Source organism: Melanerpes formicivorus, unplaced genomic scaffold, assembly GCF_026170545.1.
Source record: "Melanerpes formicivorus ecotype bairdi unplaced genomic scaffold, bMelFor1.0.p_v2 SCAF_45, whole genome shotgun sequence".
NCBI classification, from domain to species: domain Eukaryota; kingdom Metazoa; phylum Chordata; class Aves; order Piciformes; family Picidae; genus Melanerpes; species Melanerpes formicivorus.
In genome coordinates, this window is record NW_027142397.1 from 4,991,181 (window position 1) to 5,014,161 (window position 22,981).

At 51.9% G+C, this 22,981-nt stretch overlaps 2 protein-coding genes across 3 annotated transcripts; both read right to left on the bottom strand.

The window, feature by feature from the left end:
* Positions 1 to 476: 476 nt before the first annotated feature.
* On the bottom strand, positions 477 to 17,379 carry INPP5B (inositol polyphosphate-5-phosphatase B). Of its 2 annotated transcripts, XM_068159378.1 has the most exons (22): positions 17,074 to 17,379; positions 16,792 to 16,871; positions 16,279 to 16,376; positions 15,870 to 15,899; positions 15,323 to 15,433; positions 11,400 to 11,493; positions 9,862 to 10,032; positions 9,048 to 9,149; positions 8,537 to 8,651; positions 7,809 to 7,925; positions 6,814 to 7,001; positions 6,187 to 6,298; positions 5,919 to 6,028; positions 5,069 to 5,204; positions 4,400 to 4,510; positions 3,591 to 3,753; positions 3,204 to 3,439; positions 2,473 to 2,586; positions 2,057 to 2,141; positions 1,560 to 1,687; positions 1,205 to 1,316; positions 477 to 909 (listed from the first exon to the last, which is right to left on the bottom strand). In XM_068159378.1, the coding sequence occupies exons 1-22, from the start codon at positions 17,128 to 17,130 to the stop codon at positions 785 to 787; spliced, it is 2,595 nt and encodes an 864-aa protein (XP_068015479.1). In that variant the 5' UTR covers positions 17,131 to 17,379; the 3' UTR covers positions 477 to 784. The 2 variants fall into 2 exon arrangements, with proteins under 2 accessions (XP_068015479.1, XP_068015480.1); XM_068159379.1 differs by lacking the exons at positions 15,870 to 15,899; positions 16,279 to 16,376; positions 16,792 to 16,871; positions 17,074 to 17,379 and adding an exon at positions 15,553 to 15,841.
* Positions 17,380 to 18,289: 910 nt separating this feature from the next.
* LOC137451450 (uncharacterized) lies at positions 18,290 to 22,901 on the bottom strand. Its single transcript, XM_068158917.1, has 9 exons — positions 22,894 to 22,901; positions 21,577 to 21,629; positions 21,124 to 21,183; positions 20,172 to 20,662; positions 19,807 to 19,905; positions 19,462 to 19,615; positions 19,152 to 19,216; positions 18,954 to 19,049; positions 18,290 to 18,840 (listed from the first exon to the last, which is right to left on the bottom strand). Exons 1-9 carry the CDS (start codon positions 22,899 to 22,901, stop codon positions 18,580 to 18,582), a joined length of 1,287 nt encoding a protein of 428 aa, XP_068015018.1. The 3' UTR covers positions 18,290 to 18,579.
* Between the last annotated feature and the right edge of the window lie 80 nt (positions 22,902 to 22,981).

Here is a 22,981-nt window from a genome sequence, read left to right on the forward strand (position 1 = left end):
CCGAGCAATGGGCTACAAACACCTTCCCAGCTCACAGTGTATTCCCAAAGCCTGGGGCTGCCCCGGGGTAGAGGTCTCATCCCTCACACCCACCTCTCCTCCCACCCCATTCCCACCATCTGCAGCAGCCGCACACCACACTCCTGTAACCATAATAATAATAAACAAACCAGGTTGGAAGAGACCTTCAAGATGATCGTGTCCAACCCACCAACCAATCCAACCCCCCTAAACAACTAACCCATGGCAAAAGAACTCCCTTTCCTGCAGGCCAGTCTCTTACCTCCACTGGGTGACCAGTGCAGAGTGCTCACTGCAGGCAGGAAGAGCAATTGCTCTAACGCCTCCACATTGCCACCCAACCCCAAACTCTCTGCCAAACTCTGGCAGGACTGCTCCAGGCCTTCTACAGCAACTTGAATCGGTCAAACCACCAAGAGCCCAAACCAACACTGAAAACAGGCAGAAAGGCTGGAAAAATGCATGGGGGATCTTTTTTATTTAAATAACAAGGACTTAAAAAATCTTTTAAGACAAAATATAGAGTGTGAATATCAGCTTTTCTTACAGTTTTGTCTACATACAGCTTATTTAGCAACCTGATATACTTTACAACTGAAACACTGACACCTGATTCAACCTGCTTGATCTGTGCTTTCAAAAGCAAGAGATTGTATAAAATACTGTGATATAAACACCCCCCCCAACAGTGTACTGTACAAAAAAAATATCTATACAGTAATTTGATCTCTAAAAAATAAATCAGATTAGCTGCATCTGAAATTCATGGTGAATTGTCTTCTCTCAGGAGGAACTGATGGATGAATTGCTGAGCTTTCCTCTTCTCTGCTACATCAGGCGTAGGGCGTCCAGGAGGAGGTCGAAGTAACAAGCCACCAAAGATACTAGCTGCATTTAAGCCAGAGACACACAGTGAGAGCCTGTCAGCAGCAAGAGATCAAAGGTAATTCCATCAACCCCACGTGAAGTCAGAGTGCCTGGCTTCAGAAGGGGGTGAATCACCCTCTCTGAGTCACTGCATCACTGTTCCCAGGCTGCAGCAGCGACTGCTTCTCCATGGATGGTTTGCTCAGTTTTGAATGCCTCAAAACAGCAGAGGCCACGTCCACGCTCCCTTTGGAGACGTGCTTTGTGACACAAACTGCCAAACTCCTCTGAACAAAATGCTTGTTTTGTGCCTTACCAAGAATATTCACATCCAAATGGTTTCTCTCTGAATTTTTCAGCAGTTCTCGTAGAAATGCCATCAGATATTCAAAGACGTTTTTATGGCATCGTGGCAGCTCAGAGACAATCTGAGGAGGGGAAAAGAAAAAGCATTTCTATTGAAGACAAGGCAATGGCTTAGCAGCTTTGCCTACTGCCAACATCACCCTGTCTGCAAACACCAGCAGCTCCTTATAACCACGAAGCACGAGTTCTAGATCCTTCTACTATCAGATGATTAAGTTTCTGAGAACAAAAGCCTGTTACTGGTCCAGCACCTCCCCTCCCCATCTGGAAGGACAGCAGGAGTCTCCCAGTGAAGCCTGCCATACCTGGCTGCTCAGCAGGTAGCTGCTGGCACTCTCCAAACAGCTGCTGTAGAAGCTGTAGCAGATGACAGGCTCAGGCAGGCTCTCCAGAAAGAGCAGCAGGGCTTCTGCCACTGAGTGGTTGCTGCCAACTGGTCCAAAGACAGTTAAGGAAGAAGCAGGCAGAGCGTGATCTGTTTTGGTTGCATCTCTGCTGAAGCACTGTTTGCTCAGGTCTCCAAGAACTCCTGCAACCATTGTTCACAGCTTTGACTGCACACCTGCTTTCTGTTGGCAGCTGGACACTTGGGTAAGTCATCAACAATCCTTGTCAGCATCGCAAGGACTCAGCAGGGCATCTGCACCAATTCCAAGGAGCAGGGAGAACTGAAGACTTTGGTCACCCCAAGATGAGGCAGTAATTTAAAGCCGTGGTGGAGCACAGAAGCCTGCTGACATCTTTTTCAGCTTTGGTCACTAAGGCTTGGAGGCCCTCCCTGGACACCACTCTAAAAGGATACAGAGGGTATCGTACATTCCTGTGTCCAAACAGTCTCGGATCTGCTCAAATTCAGACCTGAGGCCTGGCTGCTGAAACAGGTCCTCCTGCAAAGAAAGCCATGAGTCAGTCTCAAGGAAAATTAGAAGTTATTTGGGTAATGTCATTATAACCTGGCTGGAAAAATGCCTCCAAATCAGACATCAGCACAGAAATTTCCATGAGCAGCTCTTGTAAGGCTGCAGCACTGAAGCAGAGAGTGGTGCAGAAGGACGGCTGATGCATGCCACATACAGACAAGGTCACCACCACGGAACAATGCAACCAGGGGCACCAGGATTACTGCTAACAGGTGTCCTTTATCTTTCTTACCACTGAGCACAAGTTAGCAGTGATCATCATTACCAGTGTTGTGTGTGCAGTATAAACTGTGCCCACCTGCTGGGAAGCATTGCGGTACAAGTGTTCCACCATCATCCACAGCTCCTTTGGGATGTCCATAGGTTTTTCAGCTTCAGCAGCATCTTCACTCATTTCTAGTGGCATCAGGGTCTGAGACAGAGAGGTGTGAGGAGGAAGGGAAACAAATGATAAAAGAGGTAGTTAGCCAAGTTCTTATTCAGCTCTGCAAAAATGCCTCACAGGGGTTATACCTGAGAATGAAAAGCTGTTAAGCAACTGTGCAGCTCTCTTCCCCAGTCCTCACACAGACTTGTCCCACAGGCACATTGATACCAAAAATCCAGATAGAAGAACCAGGCTGCTCTCACAAACACCCTTCTCTACACCCAGCTCTGTGGAAACATTATACTGTCCCTCACATACACATCTCTCTCTATTCAGTGCAGAGAAAGCCAAAGGCTGCAGGGAAGAGGTCCACATGTAGAAGTTTCACATCTTTTTCCAGTGTGCAGGCAGAGCAACTGGGATCTTACTGTCAGTGCTCTCATAGGGAATGGGTTGGTTCATCCATGTGAAGAACTAAAGCAAGGTTTGAAGGTAGTGCACTGGAGAGCACAAGTTATGTCAGCATTCTCAGCCTATGGACCAGGGAAGTGGAAGGTGGCTCTTTTATCAATAAATAGTGGCTCTTTTATCAATAAACAGGGCTTAACATCCAGTTTTAATGGATCTGGTGGGTTTGGGAGGGAGTCTTGCCTTTAACTCACAAGTTTCCGAATGGATTCAGCTGACATGTCCTGGATCGGTTCCCTCATGTAACAGAGCGTGTGAATGGGAGACCCAAAGCAACTCGGCAAGTAGTTGCCTGTTACAGACAGAAAATAATCCTTCCCCCCGTTAAGATGCAGGACCAAGATATCTTCCAGTTTTTCCTCTCCAGAGTTTAAGTGTGTAGCTGTTGATTTATTAACAAACACCTCCAACTCAATTGTGATCTCAGCATCTGCCAGAGGGTGACAGGAAAAAACCCATACTCAGTTAAAAGAGGTATTAAAGCAGTCAGCCTGCCAATAGAGACAGCAGTCTCAAAACAGCTGAGAGCTGAGCCAGATGGTGACACTATTAGCTGATTAACGAGGAGGAGCTGAGCTCACCTGCCATCAGAAAGCCCTTACTGGGATTAGCAATCAGCCACTCCTTGCAGTAGGTTTCCTCATTTAGTTTGCTGATGAATTCGAACTGGCAAGGCACTGGTCCATTGTGGATTGTAAATTTCTCCACCTGCAGCTGCATGTATTTAACATCCTCAAAATGGAACTAGAAACAAACAGTCAACAATCATCAGCCAGTTCCCGGCACCAGCAGCAATTCCTGTCCTGTGGTTTAATCATTAAGCAGCAAGATACCCAGATTAACCCTCTTGCTCCTGCACCCCATCTCTTCCAGGACTCTGCAGGATTACATCTGCTTACTTTGGAGGCTAAAGTCATTTGCATCAATGAGCCCTTTAAAACCAACATTCCCTTGAGCCTCAACAAAACTCAAACCCAAGATAGCTGCAGCCTCAAAGGTCTCATTTGCCTATCTTTTTCAGTCCTCCATACACAAAGCAAATGCTGGTTTTGTGACCTTCTCCAAATCCTGCATATTTTACATTTTATGTTTCGAAGAACAAGTCAGAGCAAGGGCCACAAACTACCCTTTTACTGCCTCTTCCCACCTCAGGGAGTAACACACCCTGCATTTCAGCCACGTCCCTGTGGGTGGAATTTACCTGCCCCTGACCGGAAGCAAGTATTTCTAAGGCTTGTAAACACAGCGCCTGCAAGGCAAAATATTCTGCTTGTTTGGAACCACACCCTGGGGTCTAGAATCCACCTAACATCCTTCTACAGCTGGACACACTTCTGGGGAGCGGGGCTGCTCAGCTCTCCAGTGAGTCACAGCAGTGACCATGACCTACCTCTCCCCGGGACAGCGTCACTGAGGGGATGTTGGCGTTCTCCAGCTTATCCAGGGAGCGAACTATTTCTTCAAAGGCTTTTCGATAGAGCTCCTTGTTCACCACCTTCACCTGAGAAGGACACACACCTCACCCACTGGCATCACTGTGCCTCTGCAGGAGAGCTGGGACACAGCTGGGAATACAGTATGAAGCACTTGGACTTCAGCAGCACATTTAGTGCATACACCACCTGTATGCTCCCCAGGATCCATGGGGGAGGCACTCCACTAGAACTAGCAAGAGAGTTGCCCTGTCAGGACTAGATCAGCTTCCTTTTAAGAAACAGAAGAATGTTGACAACACAGGCCTGTGTTGTGTTGTCAGTGATGGAGCATTCCTGCACTGCAAGTTTCTGTCAAAATTATTTGGGAAATAAGGAAGGCCAAAGAACACCTCCAGACAAAAACCTACAGATGTTCCTGCTGTGCTGCTTGACTGAAGTATCTCTGGGCACAGCCCTGGCTTACAGTGAACAATCCTATCTGGGTTATCTTATCTAGCCCACCTTCTAGGCCATTGTTCTCTGGGGATGCCATGAAGGCAGGAGGAGATGGAAACCAAAGAGAACCTCCCTCCTCCTTCCCTTCTCCCCAGGCAGAGGCCAGGTCAGCAGAGGGATTGTCTCACCCCAATGTCAAACAGGGAGCTGACAGGTTTGTGGTCGCTGATCTTCAGAGCCATGTGGCTGCGGTAGCTGCGCTGTGCGACGTTCTGCCCCTTCCAGAGGATCCGATCACACCACGCTGGAACACGGCACTTCTCACTAGGACAGAGGCAAACACTGCAGCTTCCAAGTACAGCTCAGGGGTAGCAACACTGCAGGGCAGGATCCTGCTCTTTTCCTGACATGGCCCAGGGCCAGTTCGGTGCCCAGCTTCATTCGAGTGGCTATAAAGGGTTCGATTGTCTGCTGTGGGGGATCTGTGTGTCACATTTCACTCTCTACTTTTCCAAACACACAATTATTTGCTGTTCTGTCAATACACTTAACACACAAAGCAACATTCAGAGACACCTTTAAATAAGAACCATGAAAAGTAAGGACTCAGCCTTTGGACAACACACTCAGCTACAGACAGCACAAATGCACCGTTTCGAACCCCAGCTGGCCCAGGGGTAAAGCAGGTACCAGCAAATAAAAAGTAGGTAGAGCAGGTACCAGCAAATAAAAGATGCTCAAAATTTTCCTTGGGAAAAAGAAATGAACCAAACCAAAAGAATTAAATTAAGATGACTTCTTGATTTTGTGCACCTCTAACAAAGAGGAAACCCAAAGGATCCTGGGGAAAAGATCAAGAATAGCTAAGAAATAAGAGTGGAAGAAAAGCAACACAAACACATGTGGACTGAAGAGGGATTTTGGAGGCAAGGGAGTGGAGCAGCAATAATCTCAGAACTATTTCTTTTTAGCTGTTTTCACTCCCCTCACTGCTAACATTAGCCATTGGTAGCACCACAGACCAGGTGACCACTGTACCTTGTGTCCCACTCATCACAGCCAGCATCGTATTTGTACGTTGGCTGGAATGAAATCTCTCCCTCGGTGAAGCCTTCAAAGACTGCAAGTGCATTCATTTGCCTCTTCAGCTAAGAGAGAAAAGAAAGACCAAAAAAAATTACATTTTAAACAAGCACAATCTCCATCTGAGGTCAAAAGGAGATGTTTGGCACCAAGAAAGCCAAGGACTATTGGGCAGTTTCTAGCCAGCGCCCTCGGTACCCATCAAGGGTAGAGACATCGGTACCTGGTCATACTGGCACAGCTCTGGGAATGCTTTCTCATCCACCAGCTGCTTCACTTTTGCCACATTCAGCTCCTCCAGCCGATAGTTGAGGTCACCCAACCATAAGATCACACTGGAAGAGAGCATACAACAGAGGTCTGCATAGGGGCCTAAAGATGTCAGAACACAAGCACAGCTCCAAAGCAGTGCCTTCAACCATCTAATGCAAGCATGAATAATTCTTATCTCAGCACCAAGCTGAGAACAAATATGAGTGAACACTTGAAAGAGAAGCTACATCTTCCACCTCTGCTGCTCTGTCACTACTTCTTCAAAACCTATGCTTTTAATATTCCACACCAGCTGAATCCCACAGCCTGCTGGGGAAATGACTGCCCTATTCCCATTGCATGTTTGAAAATGACACAAGGCCTGGAAGAGCATAAGGTGGCAGCTGACTTGTCAGAACTGTACCGATGCCCACTCTCAAAGCCAGGGTTGGGGTAAAGCATTTCTGTCCCTTCCAGGCGGACGATGGATCCCTGGGTACCATTTCTCACACCCCTACTGACAACCCTGCTCCCCAGAACGCCCACAAGGCTCTGCCTCGCCACAGGCAGCCATTCAGGCAGGCAGAGGGAAGCATACTCATGTTTGCCAATAGTGAGAGGGGGCAAATCTGGATCTGTCTGGCAGAACTGCATCCGGGAGCAGATGTCTTTGAAGTCCTGGTTCCTCCGCTCAAACTCCTCCGTGTGAGCTGCCAGGTGAGAATTCACAACACACACACTGGTGTTGTGGAACTTAAACCTTATGGCAACACCACCTTTGTTACCCTGAAAGATAAAGACAAAGATGGTGGTCAGAAGCTTCCACACAAGAGAGAAATCCACAAATAAGCTATCAGCAGTGGACAAGCCAGAAGACACTGAGGCAGAGTATTTAATTCCAAGGGAAGGAAAAGGCTGAAAACACCAATTAGTGACAACTACTTAATGAATTCATATCAGTAACTCATGTGAGGGTTGCACACAGCAAGCAAGCACATGGAATTTGGTTTGTAATCAGGAAATTAGTACCAGTAAGGCAGCTGATCAGTTACTTCATCAAAGCCTGAAACCTATTTAGAAATAAACTGGATCCTTCAACACAAACAATAAAAAAAGTTGTAAGTGGAGGAGGAGGAGGCACAAAGCTCAGCTGACCAGAATAGCCTTGACAAGTCAGAACTGCAGTGTTCACAGAAACTACATTCAGAATGCACAGATTACATTCCAGTCATGTGGAGTACCAGGAGGCCAGGAAATCCTCCTCAGGAAAACTAATCTGGACAGACATGGTTCTCCTCATGTTCCCTTGTGTTATTTGCTTTGGGCAAGCTCAGCCAGCATCAAAATCACATCAGAGCAAGGCCCCACGCAGCCCAGCACACGCAATCAGAAAGAAAAGCCTCCAGAGAACATTCTTCCTGGACATCTCTGAGCCCTGGTGAGCACACAGCAAGTCCCTGAGCCTCGAGGACTCTGTGCTTCTGAAGGCAGCTGCATCCCTCAGCTGGAGGAATAACCACTGTACCCAAAGAGAGGGACTCTCTAGGGCTCTTCTAAATCTCACCCTTCCTCATGCATAGTTGCCATTCTCACCATCCTCCCCATGATTCCAGTTCCCACGGTCTCAACTTCCACCTCAGAGATGTTCAAGGCCAGGTCTGCTTTCACATACAACAGAAGCATGATCCCCACGAGCCGCACGAGTTTCACCTGAAAAACAAATCCTGTTCCATTAGATACAGGGATGAGAGAGGTGTGATGAGAGAAGGTACACTGCCCCCCAGTCAAGAAGGTGGGCCACCAAAATATAGATGAAGAAAAAGAGCGTTCCAGGTTCATCTGACAGAGCAGCTGGGCTCCCACCACACAGGCACTCCAGCAGCACACCACAGGAAGGAGACAGGGAAGAACACCCCAGTAAATGAGGCTGAAACCCAAAGCAAAACCTACAGGCACAGATACAGCCCATGAAGCTTTCCTTCAACAACAGGCAGACCTAAGAAGCAGGAGCCAAAGCACATGCAGTATTCCTACCAGCACACCTTCCCAATTCATTCCACCATGCATGGAAGAAACTCCCCCTCAAGACAGCAGGAGCTTCCTCTACACGCAGCTGCCTAGCTCTGGTCTCCCGTCCTGCTCCTGCACAACACCACTGTCTACTACACCTTCACACCTTCAGAGCACTCCTGACCGAGCAAAAGCCTGCAGATCACAAGCCTCTGGAAGACACAGTGATTGAGGACAGCAAAAAGCAAAGGGAAAAGAGACCCAAGTGGAATATAATTCCACACTGAAACCTCCCCAAAAGCCACATTTACCTTTGCATATTTGGCATCGGGGTGCAGACTATCAGTTACAGCTTTAAACCACTCCTCTTCCTTCGGGGTGTCATTGAAAAAGAAGGCTTCTTTACTCAGATCAAGCTCCTGGAAACTGTGTTAGAGGAAGGAACCCATGGATGCATGCATTTGTTTATAACTCTCCATCCCTTTCCTCTGGGAAAGAACTAAATCAATTTATACTCACTAAATTTATAACTGAAAACTCAAATTTGGTTATGCTGATTTTAGAGCCATGTTAAATGAGAGTTACTGTTAGTGTTAACTGCATGACATTAAAGATTCTGTAACACTACAGTGCCAGAGAGTGCAAATACTACCAGAATGACAGCTTCAGACTGCAGAAACACTCCAGGAGCTGTGAGTAGAGAGAGGCAATGCAAACAGTCCTCAGCTGTGGTGTTCTGGCCAAACATCCCCATGCTACAGATTCACCAGCAAGCAACCCTCAGTCAAGGCTTAGAAGGATAGATCAGAGAGAGACACTTACCCCACACAGTAAACATCTGGAGGCTCGGCATCACAGCTCAGCCAAGGCTGGAGGCTCTCTCTAGGTGATTGACCGTTCACGTTGTAGGTCCCAACAAAAAATCTGCAAAGAAAGTAACTAAATCCCAGAGCTGAAAACTGCAGAGGTGATGGAAATGTCACCATTACTGACCCATGTACTTCCCACTACATGTAACTGTTTAGGAGTGACATGTTCCCAGGAGGGAATTAGGAACAATGTGACAAAGTTTAAATCCCTAAAATGATTTAATTACAGCAGCATCTCACAGAAGGATACAGAGGTTGACACAGAGTGCATATGTTGAAAATAAAAAGCAAACTACAGCTCTACACTGGCAGTTTGAAAGGATAAATTCACAGAGTGACCTAAAAGGATTTTGACCACAATAACGTCTTGGTCCTAAACATGCATTTCACTCAAGCTCTTATGAGCTCATTGGAGCAACTCCATGGATTTGCAAACAGGGCAGTGAGAGAGAGGGTCAGAGGTGCACAGAACTGATACATTTCCAGACACAGACAAGCACAGGACAAAGTCTGTATCATAGTATCATTCAGGGTTGGAAGGGACCACAAGAGTCTTTTCAAAAGGGCCATTTTCTCAGTAAGAGCCATGAAAGCAAGTCTTGGCAGAGACAAAAATGCCTAAGTGAGGGAAGAAGATGTTCTGCAAGGTATGGGCCATGCTCTCCTGCAGTATCTCCTGCCTGCAGCGGTATCAGGTGAAATAACACACACAAGGTATTTTAGCTTACCCTGCACAAAACCAAGTTCTTCTCAGGACTGACCATTACCTGAAGCTCTGGATGTGTGTATAGGAGTCTTCCATCTGTAGAAGCTGAGATTTAACAATGGTATCTCTGAGTCCAAACTTTGGCTCTGATAAGATGGAAGCCTTGTTCGAAACCATGATGCTGGAGGACTGCACCGCCTCAGCTGTTGCTTCAGGTTTGAGTTTGTTTGGCCTACAAAAGAAAGCAGAATTGCCTGATGAAACCCAGGACATACACACCCCAACCAGCTTATTTCTGCCATCAAGGACTTGATTTGCATTCATCTGTTTCACTAAAGATAGATAAGCAATGTTTGGGATAAGCATCAAAACCAAAATGCACATTTCTTGGAATGATTCAGCTCTCTCGATAAAGTAGTTCAATAAACTCAAATCACAAAAGGTTTTCACTAACCCACTGCAGCCCCTTGATTCAGAGCAGGCCTTACTCACACCTGGATGCTGGTACAAAACCCTTTACACTTTTCCTGCTCACTGGGGCAAGGAAATGCAAATCCCATCTTCCACTGCCCCTGCTCTCCCCTTCTGACCTCAGCAGAAGAATGAAAAACTCTGTGTGTTTAAAAAGCCTTCTGCTGGAAAATCCCAGCTCTGCTGAGAAAGGAGGCAACACACAATGGGTGGAGGTAGAGGTGCTTTAAGGATCTTGCAGCTTTGCAAACTCCTTTTGCAACACTAATAGTGCCTCAGCTTGGGAGTTCCCACAGTGAGTGGATGGTATAAATTTAAGGTCAACAACCTGCACACGAGTGCCAAGGACAGCACACAGATAGACTTTGAAGGATATGCATCAGGGTCCACAAAGTCCTGGGAACTGGAAAAATCAGACTCTAACATTTTAAGAGTGTATCTATGAGACACTGTGGCCCTAAGCCAAAGCTCTCTGAATTCAAAATAAACAACACTGATGGGTCCTGCCCCACTAACAGCAAAAATATGTCCAAATAGGGGACTAGCAGGACCAGCTCCAAGAGGCTGCGCTGAAATTCCCACTGAAGTTCTGACAGCCTGCTCATGCTGAACTTCTTTCCCTCCTAACTAGAATCTGCAGATTCTTGCCTCAAAAAGTTGCCAACCTCTGCTCTAGATCCCACCACCTCTGGAGACTGCAGCCAACACAGTCACCAGCACATGGAAGGAGGCAACACAGGTGCCACATCACTCAAGCACTGGTATGTGCAAAGACCTCACAAGCTGCCACCAGAGACACCAACTTTCCCCCTTGGTTGGCAGCTGAAGATCAGGAAACCCAGACAGAAAGCTCTCTGCACTTCCTTTTCTTCCTCTAGACACCAAAGCACCAATCATTTGCCCACCACAGTTCATTCCATCCATACAGTCACCCACAAGGACCCAAGACTTTGGTGCTGTGCATATTTACTATCACTCCACAGATCTTGTGTGGAGGGAAGGCACAGCCAAGGCAGCAGAGGAAGGTTACCACCACAGTTACTCCTCACTGGACCTTCCACAGAGAGCTGACATGCACAACTCAGTTGCTCTACCAAACCTACAGGAGAAGCACCAGATACACCATACCTGGGAGCACTTTTACTGGTGCTGTTGTGGCTCTGGTTCTCACTAACCATGAGCTTTTTTCCATTCAATTTCACACTTTCAGAGCCAACCACATCTAGGAAGAAAAAACAAAACAAAAGTTAAACACCATGTGTTCTTTCATTTGTGAACACACTAGGCGAGTGCTGGCTAAGGTGTGTGAGCAGAATATCATTTGAATTTGTGTAGAGAAACCAAGTGCACCACAGTCTCTCTCTCTCTCTCTCTCTCTCTCTCTCTGTTATCTGACAGATTTAGGTTATTTTGACAAAACTGTTCTGTGATGATGCAGCTTCCCCTCCAGAGAATGAAGGGCCACTAATGTGCTGTGTGACTGTGGCACAATGGCTGGGTGCTGCCTGCCCATGTGCTGGAGCAGGTTGCTGTTGGCTCTCCCTTACAGCTAGGCCAAACTAAGACTTAGCAGCACAAAACCTAGGACTTTCTCCCAGGAATGCAGAAAAGGTGTGTTGGTTACAGGGTTTGCCTTTCTGAAGCGTGACAGGGGGTCTGAAAGAGGGAAGAGAAAGGGGAACAAAATAACAATAATATAGTAAAAAAATAACAGTAACACAAAACAAACAAACAAACCAACCCCACAAACACCAAAACCCCACCACACCATTCCAAGGGTTTCTACCTCTCTGCAAACAGGCAGCAAAGCACAAGAGTCTCCCCACTCGAGGCAGTGCAGCGCAGACTGATCACATGAACCCCCCTGTCCCCACCAGAAGTGGTGCAAGCTGCACATCCCTAAAACACAACAGGGCTGCTCCCATGCAAACACAACTAAACTAAACTAAACACACCATGCAAGGCTAGAACAATCTGGCCAGTCTTTCAGGGCTCTGTTCCAGTTACAACATTCTGCTCCTACAAGTGGCAAAGTAACAGTTAAAAAGGAAGACTCTGTATGGGGGTCTCCACGTTTAAGATGTACAAACAGCAACCTCAAGATCATGCTACTTAGCACAGAAATCTAATGATGATAGTGAGGTTGTTCTTAAGGTTCTAGTCATTCAGCTGAGCTTCTCCTCAACTCACAAGCATTAAAATATCACTGCTGTCACAGGACCTTCTCCAGGATGAGAGCACAAACCAGACACAGAACATGAGGTACTTGACCTAAGCAGAGTATAAACAAACTGGTAAGAAGTGGCCATATCCTTAGCTTGGAAAACCTCTTCTGTCCAAGAGCCCTCTGAGGATAAAGACTGTGTAAGAGGATTTATCAGAGGCTGAAGAGCACCTGACCCAGACCTCATTACAGATCACACCACTGGAGTCACACAGGGCTCACCAGGAGCTGTACACATTCTGATATGCACTGCCACACGTGGCCCCAGTGAGCTAGGACAGAGCTGGGCCTTAAGTATTTAATGAGTGCTGCCTCAGCCCCAGCAAGTTCTGCTGACCACACAGTCAGTCTTGACAGTGCCAAGAACCAGCTTGGACTTTCACTTGCAGCAGGGAGGAGCAGCTCAGGCTGTATCACCTACACAGAATGAGACTGCTTGACAGCATGCACCAGGTGTCAGTGGCTGACATGGCTGTTACACCATCCAAAGATCATGGTCACACCCCACACTTAACCTCCTTAGCAGAAAGGTAGGATTCTCCCAAGAAAGAGACTTATCCTGGAAAGGGGCTGTTTCCTTTAGATAAATGTGCATCTCTACACATCACTGTAGCCAGAGGGACCTACACAGCAGGAACCTGAAGTGGAATGTTTTAGCAAGATAATGATCTTGTTCAAAACTGAACTGGGCACAGAAATGCTGAGCTGTGTGCAGAGATTACAGAGCAGAGGAAAGCATCTGGCCTCAAACAGGCAGGATTTGCATTAAAGAGATTTAAGCAGTAATAAAGAGGTTCTTGTTTAAATGCGCAGTGACATTATAATGCTGCTCTACTGCAGGAAAAACATCATCTGGATAAAGCAGGATCTGTGCTCAGAAGGAAGAATTAAATTGGCCTTGCCATTGGTGATAGGAGCCTTAACCAGTGCATGAACAGCAGCTATGTGGGGCTGCCCTGCTCTGGTCTGGAGGAAGAAGGTTTGCTCTGCTCAGGATTCCAGTGAGGCAGCACTACAGGTGTGGTTGTGGCTGCACTCCCAAGCACAGGGAGCAGGCTTTAGGGAGGGGTTCTACTGAAATTGTGAAGCTAAACCATACAGGGTAAAGAACACCTAAAGCCTTTAGATTCCTTTGCAGATACTCTCATTCATCAGCCAGCCTTAATTCACAAAAGGTTTTATGAACCAATATCACTCTAGGAGCAAGTGGCAGCAGTTACACAGCAATGAAAGATGCTTTGATTTGCCTGTGGAAGTTACTCTCTCAGTGCATGTGTTCATTGAACTAGTTGCAGCTATTCCTGGAAGAGAGCAGACAAAACCCCACTCTAGATCAATTTCTTCTCCAAAAGACCCCAAGTGATGACAGAAAGCATTTTCTTCTGCTAGTATGAGAAGAGAAAAAGAAAACCGAGATCCCTAGAGTCCTCTGACTCAAGAAAAACACAATGAAGCCTTGAAAAGCAACTCTGTCAAAGCTCAAAAGTGTGCTTTGATAAGAGAACTACTCCCCAAGGAGCTCATCTTTGAGTGCTGCTCTGCTCCAGATACAACACAAAAACCACAGAGCAGCAGGGCTGTGCTTCTTTCAGCCTTCCCTCCTAGGCACAGAGAGATGCCCAAGTCTCTCCCAGTCAGTTCCGAGCTGCAGGTTAAAACACCACATCCAAGGGGACATTCCCACACCCAGACTCGGCTCAGGCCACACGGTTCACACAGGGCTCATCTCTTCCCTGGTTTTGCTGAAGTGCACAGACCGCATGTGCCAGCAGCACCAAAACGCACGGAGGAGCCCAGCCCAAATTCAAACTGGGAAACGTACGACTGAGATTTTGCATCCCTCTCCGCCTCCCGGGAATGTCCCAGCTCCTCGCATCACCTCACGCGTGCTCCGCAAAGGGACAAACGGCAAAAGGCGCCGAGACCCGCAGGGGCAGCCAGTGAGCACCGACCTGAAGCGTGCAGAGCCTGACCCATAGCCGGGGACCGGCATGGCCGGGGCGAGCGGCTCGCAAGGAGCAGCGGCGCCGCACCAGGAAAGCGGCGGGAACCCCGGCGGCGGGAACCCCGGCGGCGGGAACCCCGGCGGCGGGAACCCCGGCGGCGGGAACCCCGGCGGCGGGAACCCCGGCGGCGGGAACCCCGGCAGCGGGAACCCCGGCGATTGGCGGCCGGGGTGATCCGGACCAGTTTGCGCTGCCCGCGGAGAGCTCTGCCCGCGGAGAGCTCTGCCCGCGGGATGCCCTGGCAGCCTCCCCCTGTCCAAGCCGCCGGCGATCCCGCGCAGGACGATCCGGCCGAGCCCCTGGACAGACGCCGGGTACCGCGGCTCCGGCTCACGCTCCCGGTTCCAACCTGTGGCGGGAGCCTGCCTAACCTGGCTCTCACCTCGGCGGGACTGCCCACCCTTGGACATTGCCGCCGTTTGTCCCGGCACCCGAACCGTCCCCCGGAGCCACCCCCGAGAACCGCCCCGTCCCCGCCCGGCGGCACGTTGGGGCTCATCCCCCACGGGGCGGTCCCAGTGCTCCGGGCTCCGCGGGTTGATGGCCCTGGGTGACCGCTGCGGGGGCAAGAGGATACGAAGCGAGGCTCCGCTCACGGGCCCTGCTCGGTCTGTCGCTGCACCGACCCAAGGCACAAGGTGGCTGTCGCCTGTGGCACCTGCTCAGCCCAGCGCCGATCTCTGGCCATGCGGCATCGTCACAGCGACCGCCACGGCCCTGCCAAGCTCCCGCCGTCACCGGATATCTGCGGGGCACTACCGCGGGGACCACGACACCTCCACCCCCGCCCAAACCCGCGTCCGGCACACGGCAGCTCCTACCTGGGCTGCAGCTGCCCACCTCCTGAAGGAACGCACGGGTGTGGGAGCCGAAGGGCAGCTGCACCGTGAGCCGCTCATCTCCTGAACGGATCTGGACGGTGACGTCAGAGCCTGAGGACACCGAGAGAAGAGCTGCTGTGGGTGGCGCCTTGGGAACCCAGCACCTGCTGCACTCCATGCAGCGGTGCACACAGACAGCTTCAGCGACAGGCCCCCCTGTGCCTCCTTACCCTGGTCCTTCCCCACGTTTCACATCAGATTGCCATGCAGAAATACAAAAAATCAGCGTTTGTAATAATTTGGATTCTGCTCACTCAGCACAGTAATTCATCTTCCACTAGCAATTTTAACAACAGTTGGGAAAACCCTTCACTGGGGTGAACATCCTCATTAGCATGAGGAGTTGTGACACACAGCACAAGCTCGCTGACAGAGCATGACAAGACCCCCACCGCCAAGTTACTAAAGCCTCCCCCCACCTCACTAAGCATGGCTGGTGCGAGGCTGGGGACACCTGGAACCGGCCTTAAAGCAGCCACAAACTCACCAAGGACAGGAAGGTCACTGCCAAGCACAACTGCAAAGGCAAAACAAAGTCTGGTTACAAAGCCAGGCACAGGTTAAGAGATTGCACTGCTGCTTTGAGGGTGGCAAGCTCAGGAAGCATCTCAAGCCCCACAAGCTCCTTGTAGGGACAAATAGTGGCAGCACTACCTGTGGGGCAGGAGGTCACGGCCAGTGCTGGGAGGGTACTGGGCTCTGGGCTGCAGAGCAAGTAGTCTAGCAGGGCCCTCCAGCCACACTGTGTGACACCGGCATCACCAGGGATTACAAAGTGAAGAAGAAAAGTGAAGGCTGAATAGACCTGGGTCTCAGCAAGGAGAGCACCAACATATGGAGTCCAAACCCCTTCATCCCCTTTGGAAGTGATCACCAAGCCAGCAATGTGTTAGTACCTTCTTGCACTGCAAACCCTTCTGTGATGGGGATGACTTTCTCCAGGCAGACATCCTCAGCCGTGATGGCCATCCGCCGGTGGGTGTACACGTGGATCCTGCAAGCATGGAGCAGACACAGAGCCAATGCCTCCTCACATCAGGCATCTCTGCAGGTACAGGCAGACTCATCCCACCCAGCAGTGCCTGCCAGCACTGCCTCATGCAAACCCTACAGCAGCTTCACGTGCCCACCACCGCCCACACCATCACTGAAGTGCCCAGTATATTTACACCAGTGGTAGAACCCACCAGGCCAAACCTCGAGGGCCTGGGCTTTGTCCCAGCCCACCCATCACATACAGGAGGGGAAATGCCATGGACTCCTGCCCGGTGGAATGTCTTTGGGACAGGAAGGGGTTTTTGGATAGTTTCCAAGGCCTGCAGAAGTCCTGCAGAGCTCTTGGCCTCTCCATGGATGCTCCCCACGGACCCCTCTGCCCTCCCAGCCGCGGACTCGGTCCCGACACCCACGCGTGCTGCCCGCCGCTCTGCACCAGGCCCAGCAGCCGGCTCTCCACGCTGTCCCCGGCAGCCAGGATGCCCTGCACGGCCTTTAGCGCGGGTCAAGGAAGGACCGGGAGAGACGGAGCCCGCGGGGTCGCCGCGAGGGGGCGAAACGGGAGGGGAAGGAAGCCGGACCGGAGGGGAGAGGAGAGAGCCCGGCGAGAGGGGAAGGGAGGAAGCCGGACCGGAGGGGAGAGGAGGGAGCCAGGCCTCCCCCACCACGCAAGCCACGGCCGCAGCAAAGGATACGATCCGGCACGTCGCGCCCTCGGCCAGGCTCTCCTGGATGGCGACCGACTGGTCCATTCCCTGCACCGGGAGCAGCGCACGGTGCTCCCCGGGACCGGCCCCGGGATTTGACAGCGGCAGCCCCGGCCCCGCTCGGCGCGGCTGTCGCGATGCGTCGTGCCCAGCCCCGCCCCGCTCGGCCGGGGCCTCCCCCGCGGCGCTTCCCTCCGCCTCGGTCCCGCGGCTCCCGGCCTGCGCCGGCGCTCCCTCAGGCCTTGGCTCCGGGACCGGCCGCGGGCGGGGTCCCCGGTTCCGGATGCTGAATGAAGCGGCTGGAAATAACGGTGCGGGCCCGGGAAGGGCCAGGACCGCCCCGATCCCCGCCCCGGGCAGCGGGTTCACAACCGCCCGCATCCCACGCATCCTTCCGGCGGGGTGCAGGCGGCTGGAGGACACGGAACCGGTGGAGCTGGCGGGCACCGGCCAGGAGCCTCCCGCAGAGCAATCCCGGCGGGATGGGGAAAGGGGGGGAGGAGGCGCTAGGGTTAGCGGGAAGCTGGGGAGGTTCATTCCCGGTACATCGGGAACGGCGCTTCTCAGCAGCTCCTGGAGTGACCTGGGTGTAATTCCGAGAGTAACTCTGCAGAGCGGGACCGCGGGTGTCAGGACGTGCTTTCGTGTGCTAGAGGTGGGAGAGTTTGGCCCATATCGGCGCTTTTTCATGGATGCAGGAGTGACAGCCAAGATCTAGAGATTAGGGAAAACCGAGCAAGCCCTACTGAAGTCCCGGCTAGCAAAGCCCACACGCCCGCCAGCATCCCAGCGGCACAGACTGGAGCCTGCAAAGAGGAAACAAAAGGAGAACTGTCTAGATGTCTACTGCAAACACTAAACCTCTTCTTACAAGAAACGTGGTGCTGGATGATGTTTCTGAGATAGAACACCTCCGGGATTCACGCTGGTTCCACTAGCTGTGGACACACTGCCACCGTGGCTCAAAAGGCACTTCCCGGATGCTGTGCTGCAGTTTGACGCAAAGCAGCTCTTGCCGGGGCTGCCCTGCACTGTGGAAGGGGCAGCCATCGTTTCTGTGAGTCTTGTCCCATCCACCCCACACCTGCCCAGGGCTGAGGCACGGGGGACTCTGAGTGTCCAGAGCCTCAAACCAGTGCACCCCAGCTCGCCCTTCACACCACGTGTTCAGTCACAGTCAAAACACCTGGCACTGACACACAGATTCGTTTATTTTTTCCAATATTTCATTTAAAGAGAAAAGGGGCAGGGGCCAGCAGAGCATTTGCATGATCCCAGCACACCAACACCATGGGTGGGAGGCACCTGCAGAGGGGGAGCAGCAGCCACCTGTAGCTGGACCACCTTGTTTCTGGCACAGGGATGTAACTGAGGGGGTTCAACAGCAGCCTTGGCTGAAGTCAGAGGGCAGCAGGGATCCTAACAAGCGCTGTGAAGCTCTGCTGCAGAAGGACAGACTGTGGAGCATAGGCTGTGGAGCACCTGGATGGCTGCTTACACCCAGAGGGACATGGAGACCCTGGAGTTCAGGAAAACAACCACCCCAAGTGCCATGAGCTTCAAGACTGGGGCTGGAATGACCTGCCCAGCACTGTTGACGTGAACTTTGCCATCCAGTTTCAGACAGCTAGCCTTCAGGGTAGCTGGGCAGCACTCCTGGAAACAGGCAGCCTTCATCCCACTGGCACAGACTGGTTTGGCAGCCTTGCAGACTTTGCTGCATCCTGCCACATAATTCAAGCCTGTCTTCTTCATCTGGAAGGAGGAGCGAGACATGAGCCTGGGGGCCCTGCCAAGCCTTTGGTATTCACATCACAGGAACCATGCAGGCTCCTGGGCTGTCCTGCTCCTTAGTCCCAAGGCCATACCTCACAGAAGTCCTGCCCAACAACACATCTAGCAATAGTCTTCTTGCCTTTGAAACATCCATCCCCATGACAGGAGAACGCTGCACACACCTTCCCCTGCAGGAGAGGAGCAGAGGAGATTGCATTCATCAGTCTGGAGAGCTCAGCAGCCCCAGAAGAGCCCAGGGCCACAGCAGCCCCTGCCCAGCAGGTACCTACATTTCGGGGGGGGGCTCGGGTGGTGGTGGTGGTCTTAGGTGGCACAGTGGTGGGTGGCAGGTCACCTGCAGACACACAAGGAACCCTGTGAGGCTGTGCCCAGCCTGCACAGAGCCCTTCATGGTCACACATAGGGCAGATTCACCAGCACAGCTCAGCATGAGCTGCCAGAGCTGCTGGGCCACCCTGTCCCCTCACCCAGCTCTGCAGGACAGAGCGAGCCCTTGGGCAGAGCCAGCCCTCTGTCATGGCTTTTGCCCACCCACCTCCCTCTGCAGAAGATTGAGCTCAGCCCCCCGTGGGCAGTTACCATAGGCACTGGCATTGAGCCGCAGGCAGAGCCGGGTGGCACAGCAGTCCAGGGCACAGTGCTGCCCACTCCTGCTGCTGTTGCTGCTGCACAGCTCCTCACTGCACCTGCTGCTGCACCTGGCTGTGTAGTTCACGCTGGAGAAACGGTAAAGCTGCAAGAGCAGAGCCAAGGGAAACAATGCTGGGAGTGTCAAGAGGCTCCAAAGGAGAAAAGTTAACTGTCAGAGAAGGGACACAGCAGACTGGCACAGACCTCACAGAGTGCTGTGGATTCCCAACATAAAGAGAGGGAAAACATAACTCATTGCAACCCCCTGCACCCCCATCTCAGGCAGCTCCATACCTCACAGTGGGTCTCATTATGGCAGGTCACTGTTTCATTGATGTGGGAAACATCCTGGTAACATCTCTCCCCAGAGCACTGAAAACTCTGGCAGGTGAGCTGCAGGGAGAACACACCAGGACATCACCACGCAGCAAAACCTCCTCGTGTGGCACCATGGTGCTGTCCCCAGTAATGACTTCACTGTCTGGGGGGGCTGCCTCTGCACACCCACCCTCCATGACCAAGTTGCTCCCCTTCTACCTCAGGAGATGCTCTCAGGGAACTCCTGTCTCTCAGGAAAGATAAACTGGGCTAGAGGCCCTGTCCATAGGGTTGGAACAGCCCAGCCAGCAGCTGCCTCTCCATTCCTTTCCTTTCCTTACCAGTTTTCCTTCTGTACCATTCACAGAGGTGTTGGTGGCCACCGAGACGTTGTTGGCAGTGGTCACTGAGGCATTGCTGGCAGTGGCCATCGAGGGGCTGCTGGCAGTGGCCATCGAGGGGTTGCTGGCAGTGGCCATCGAGGAGGTGCTGGCAGTGGCCTCCAAGGTCTTGGCGGTGGGAGCCACTGAGGCCTTGTTGGCAGCAGCCACTGAGGCCTTGTTGGTAGGGGCCACCAAAGCACTGCTGGTCGACTCTGAGGCCTTGGTCGTGGTAGCCACTGAGGCCTTGTTGGCAGCAGCCACTGAGGCACTGCTGGTTGACTCTGAGGCCTTGGTGGTGGTAGCCACAGAGGTCTTGTGGGTGGTAGCCACTGAGGTCTTCTTGGTGGCAGCCACTGATGCCTTGTTGGCAGCAGCCACTGTCGTCTTGTTGGTGCCCATTGAGGCCTTGCTGGTGGTGGCCACTGAGGTGCTGGCAACTGCATTGTGCTCTGGGAAACAAAAAATTCCCCCTTAGGTGAGAGAAACACCAACCTCACATTCAGCAAGTTCTGCATCCCTTCCTGAGCCATGGTTGGATTCAGAGGGACTTGCAGGAATCATCAGTCACACTGTGGCTGAGACTTGGATGGCAGTCAGTGACAGGATGTCCCAAACAAGGTCTATTTGCAGCTAGGGACCAGACAGCCCAACAATTAAGTCAGAGAGAGCAGGCCCTCACAGCAGCACTATGGACAGATGTTAAAACAGCTTCTCCCACCCCCTTCCAGCTATGCTGTATATGAAGAAGAGGCTTTTCTGAGTACAAAACCTTCCAAAAAGGTTCCTCAGTGCAGCTCCAGCCTACAGAATACAGCCTGGAGAGGACAGTTACAAAATCCCCACTGCACCACGCTGCCTTTGCCCCGCTACCCACAGGACCCCCCAGTTTCTGTTGGAGTGCAGAGCTCACCTGCTGTGGCCAGAGGGTCCTGGATGCAGAGGTGCAGAGCCAAGATGCAGAGCAGCAAGCCTGGAATGAAGTGGGGATGACTGAGATCACTCTGTCTGCCATCTACTTTACCAACAGCCTGAAGAGCCTCCCCAGCTGCCCAGGCAGCTCACCCTCAGAACAACAAACACAGCTCCCTCCAGCCTCCCTGGAGCAGGGTGGTGGCCAGATGCCCTCAAGGAGGTTGCAGGGTGTCTCCCAGACACATATAAGGACAGGGGCCCACACAGGCTGCAGGGTATCAGCCCTGCTGCAGAAAGACCCCCTACAAGCTGCCCAGAGCCCTAAGGACCAGTGGCCACCCCTTGCACCAGAGAACCTCTGGCACAGTCTCCAAAAGCTAGGGCAGGGAGGGACATCCTGGGCATGATGGGACAGCCACTGCTCTCCGTGCGGCAGCAGATCCCTCCTTACCTCGAGCAGGGAGTGCCAGCTGCCGCTGATCTGCCATCTTCATCCACCAGAACCTGGCAGGAAGAGACACAGTCAGAGCTGGGCAGGAGGGGACAGTCTGGTGGTTGCTGCCCCAGGCACCGCAGCACCGCCTGGCACACAGCTCTGGAGCAGGTGGCAGAAACAACATCAGGACAAGTTGCATAAGAGACTTTTCCTGCTGAGGCTGCCTTGTAAGAAACCTTTCTCCTGGGAAATGGCAGGGGGGTTGAAACTACACAATCCATTGAGGTCCCTTCCAACCCTAACAATTCTATGATTCTGTGAAATTCTGCAGCCTTTATTCTGGCCACCATGGCACAGCAGAGAAACCCAGGCTGTTCAGTTGTGGTCTCTGCAGTGGCAGGATGTACTGAGGAGTGCAGTCCAGGCCATCTCAACAGGCTCTCAACCCCGAAGTCATCTAACATGTAAGTAACCAAGTAGTCCAGCACCCTTGTAACTGTGCTTGCCTGGACTTTGGGGAGCAACACCCAGGTCCTCCCAGCCACAAGAGCAGCAGCAGGTGACTGAACAAGTGCAGAAGGGGCCTGGGAGCTGCCTATCCCAAGCTGGGCCTTCTGAGCCACCAGCATGGTACTGCCAGCACAGCCTCAGAGCCCAGCAGTGCTGAGTGCCCACTCCTGAGAGCTGGGTGCCTCTCCTCAGCAGTTCAGCCCAGCACAGTCTCTAGCTCCAGCTCTGATGCTAACAGCCAAGAGGGCAGCCCCAGAAGGCCAAATTGCTCCTTCTTAAGAGACTCCAGAGCCACTGATGCTGCTGCAGTTGCTAACAGGTCCCAGGGGCACAGAGCAGGAGGCCCCCAGGAGCCCCATGTTGCTGCTGGGGTGGTTATCCTCCAGCATGTGTGGAGCTGTGACAGCTGCACAGTGGCAGAGTGATTGTAGGTGACCCTTGGCACTACACAGCTGTTTTCTGGTGCTGTTACAGATGGAGATGTGACCCACCAGCAGCAGTACCCATCACAGTAGGACCCAAGCCTCCCAGCCCTCAGAGCTGAGGGCAGCAAGAGAGACCCTGCACATCAGCTCTTGCTGTGGATGGACAAAGTCTGGCATGAAAAATGCTCATTTCCAGACATGCTGACAAGACAGGCCCTCAGGACCTGGCCAAGAGCAAAATACAGCCCTGTTAGTGCTGACACACAGCTCATATGTAACAGGAACAGTTATAGCTTTCCCTAGCTGAAGGTGGAAGTGCTCTGGATCACAAAGCCATCCTCCTGCCAACACTCAAACATTTCTGTTAGCTCACAATAAACACTCATGTCCTTCCCACCTGCCCATCGCTGTGTGTCTGCCCTCCCTGCCAGCCCAGGGCAGCTGCACCTCCATGGGCTGGAGTCCATAACCAAGCCCCAGGGGGC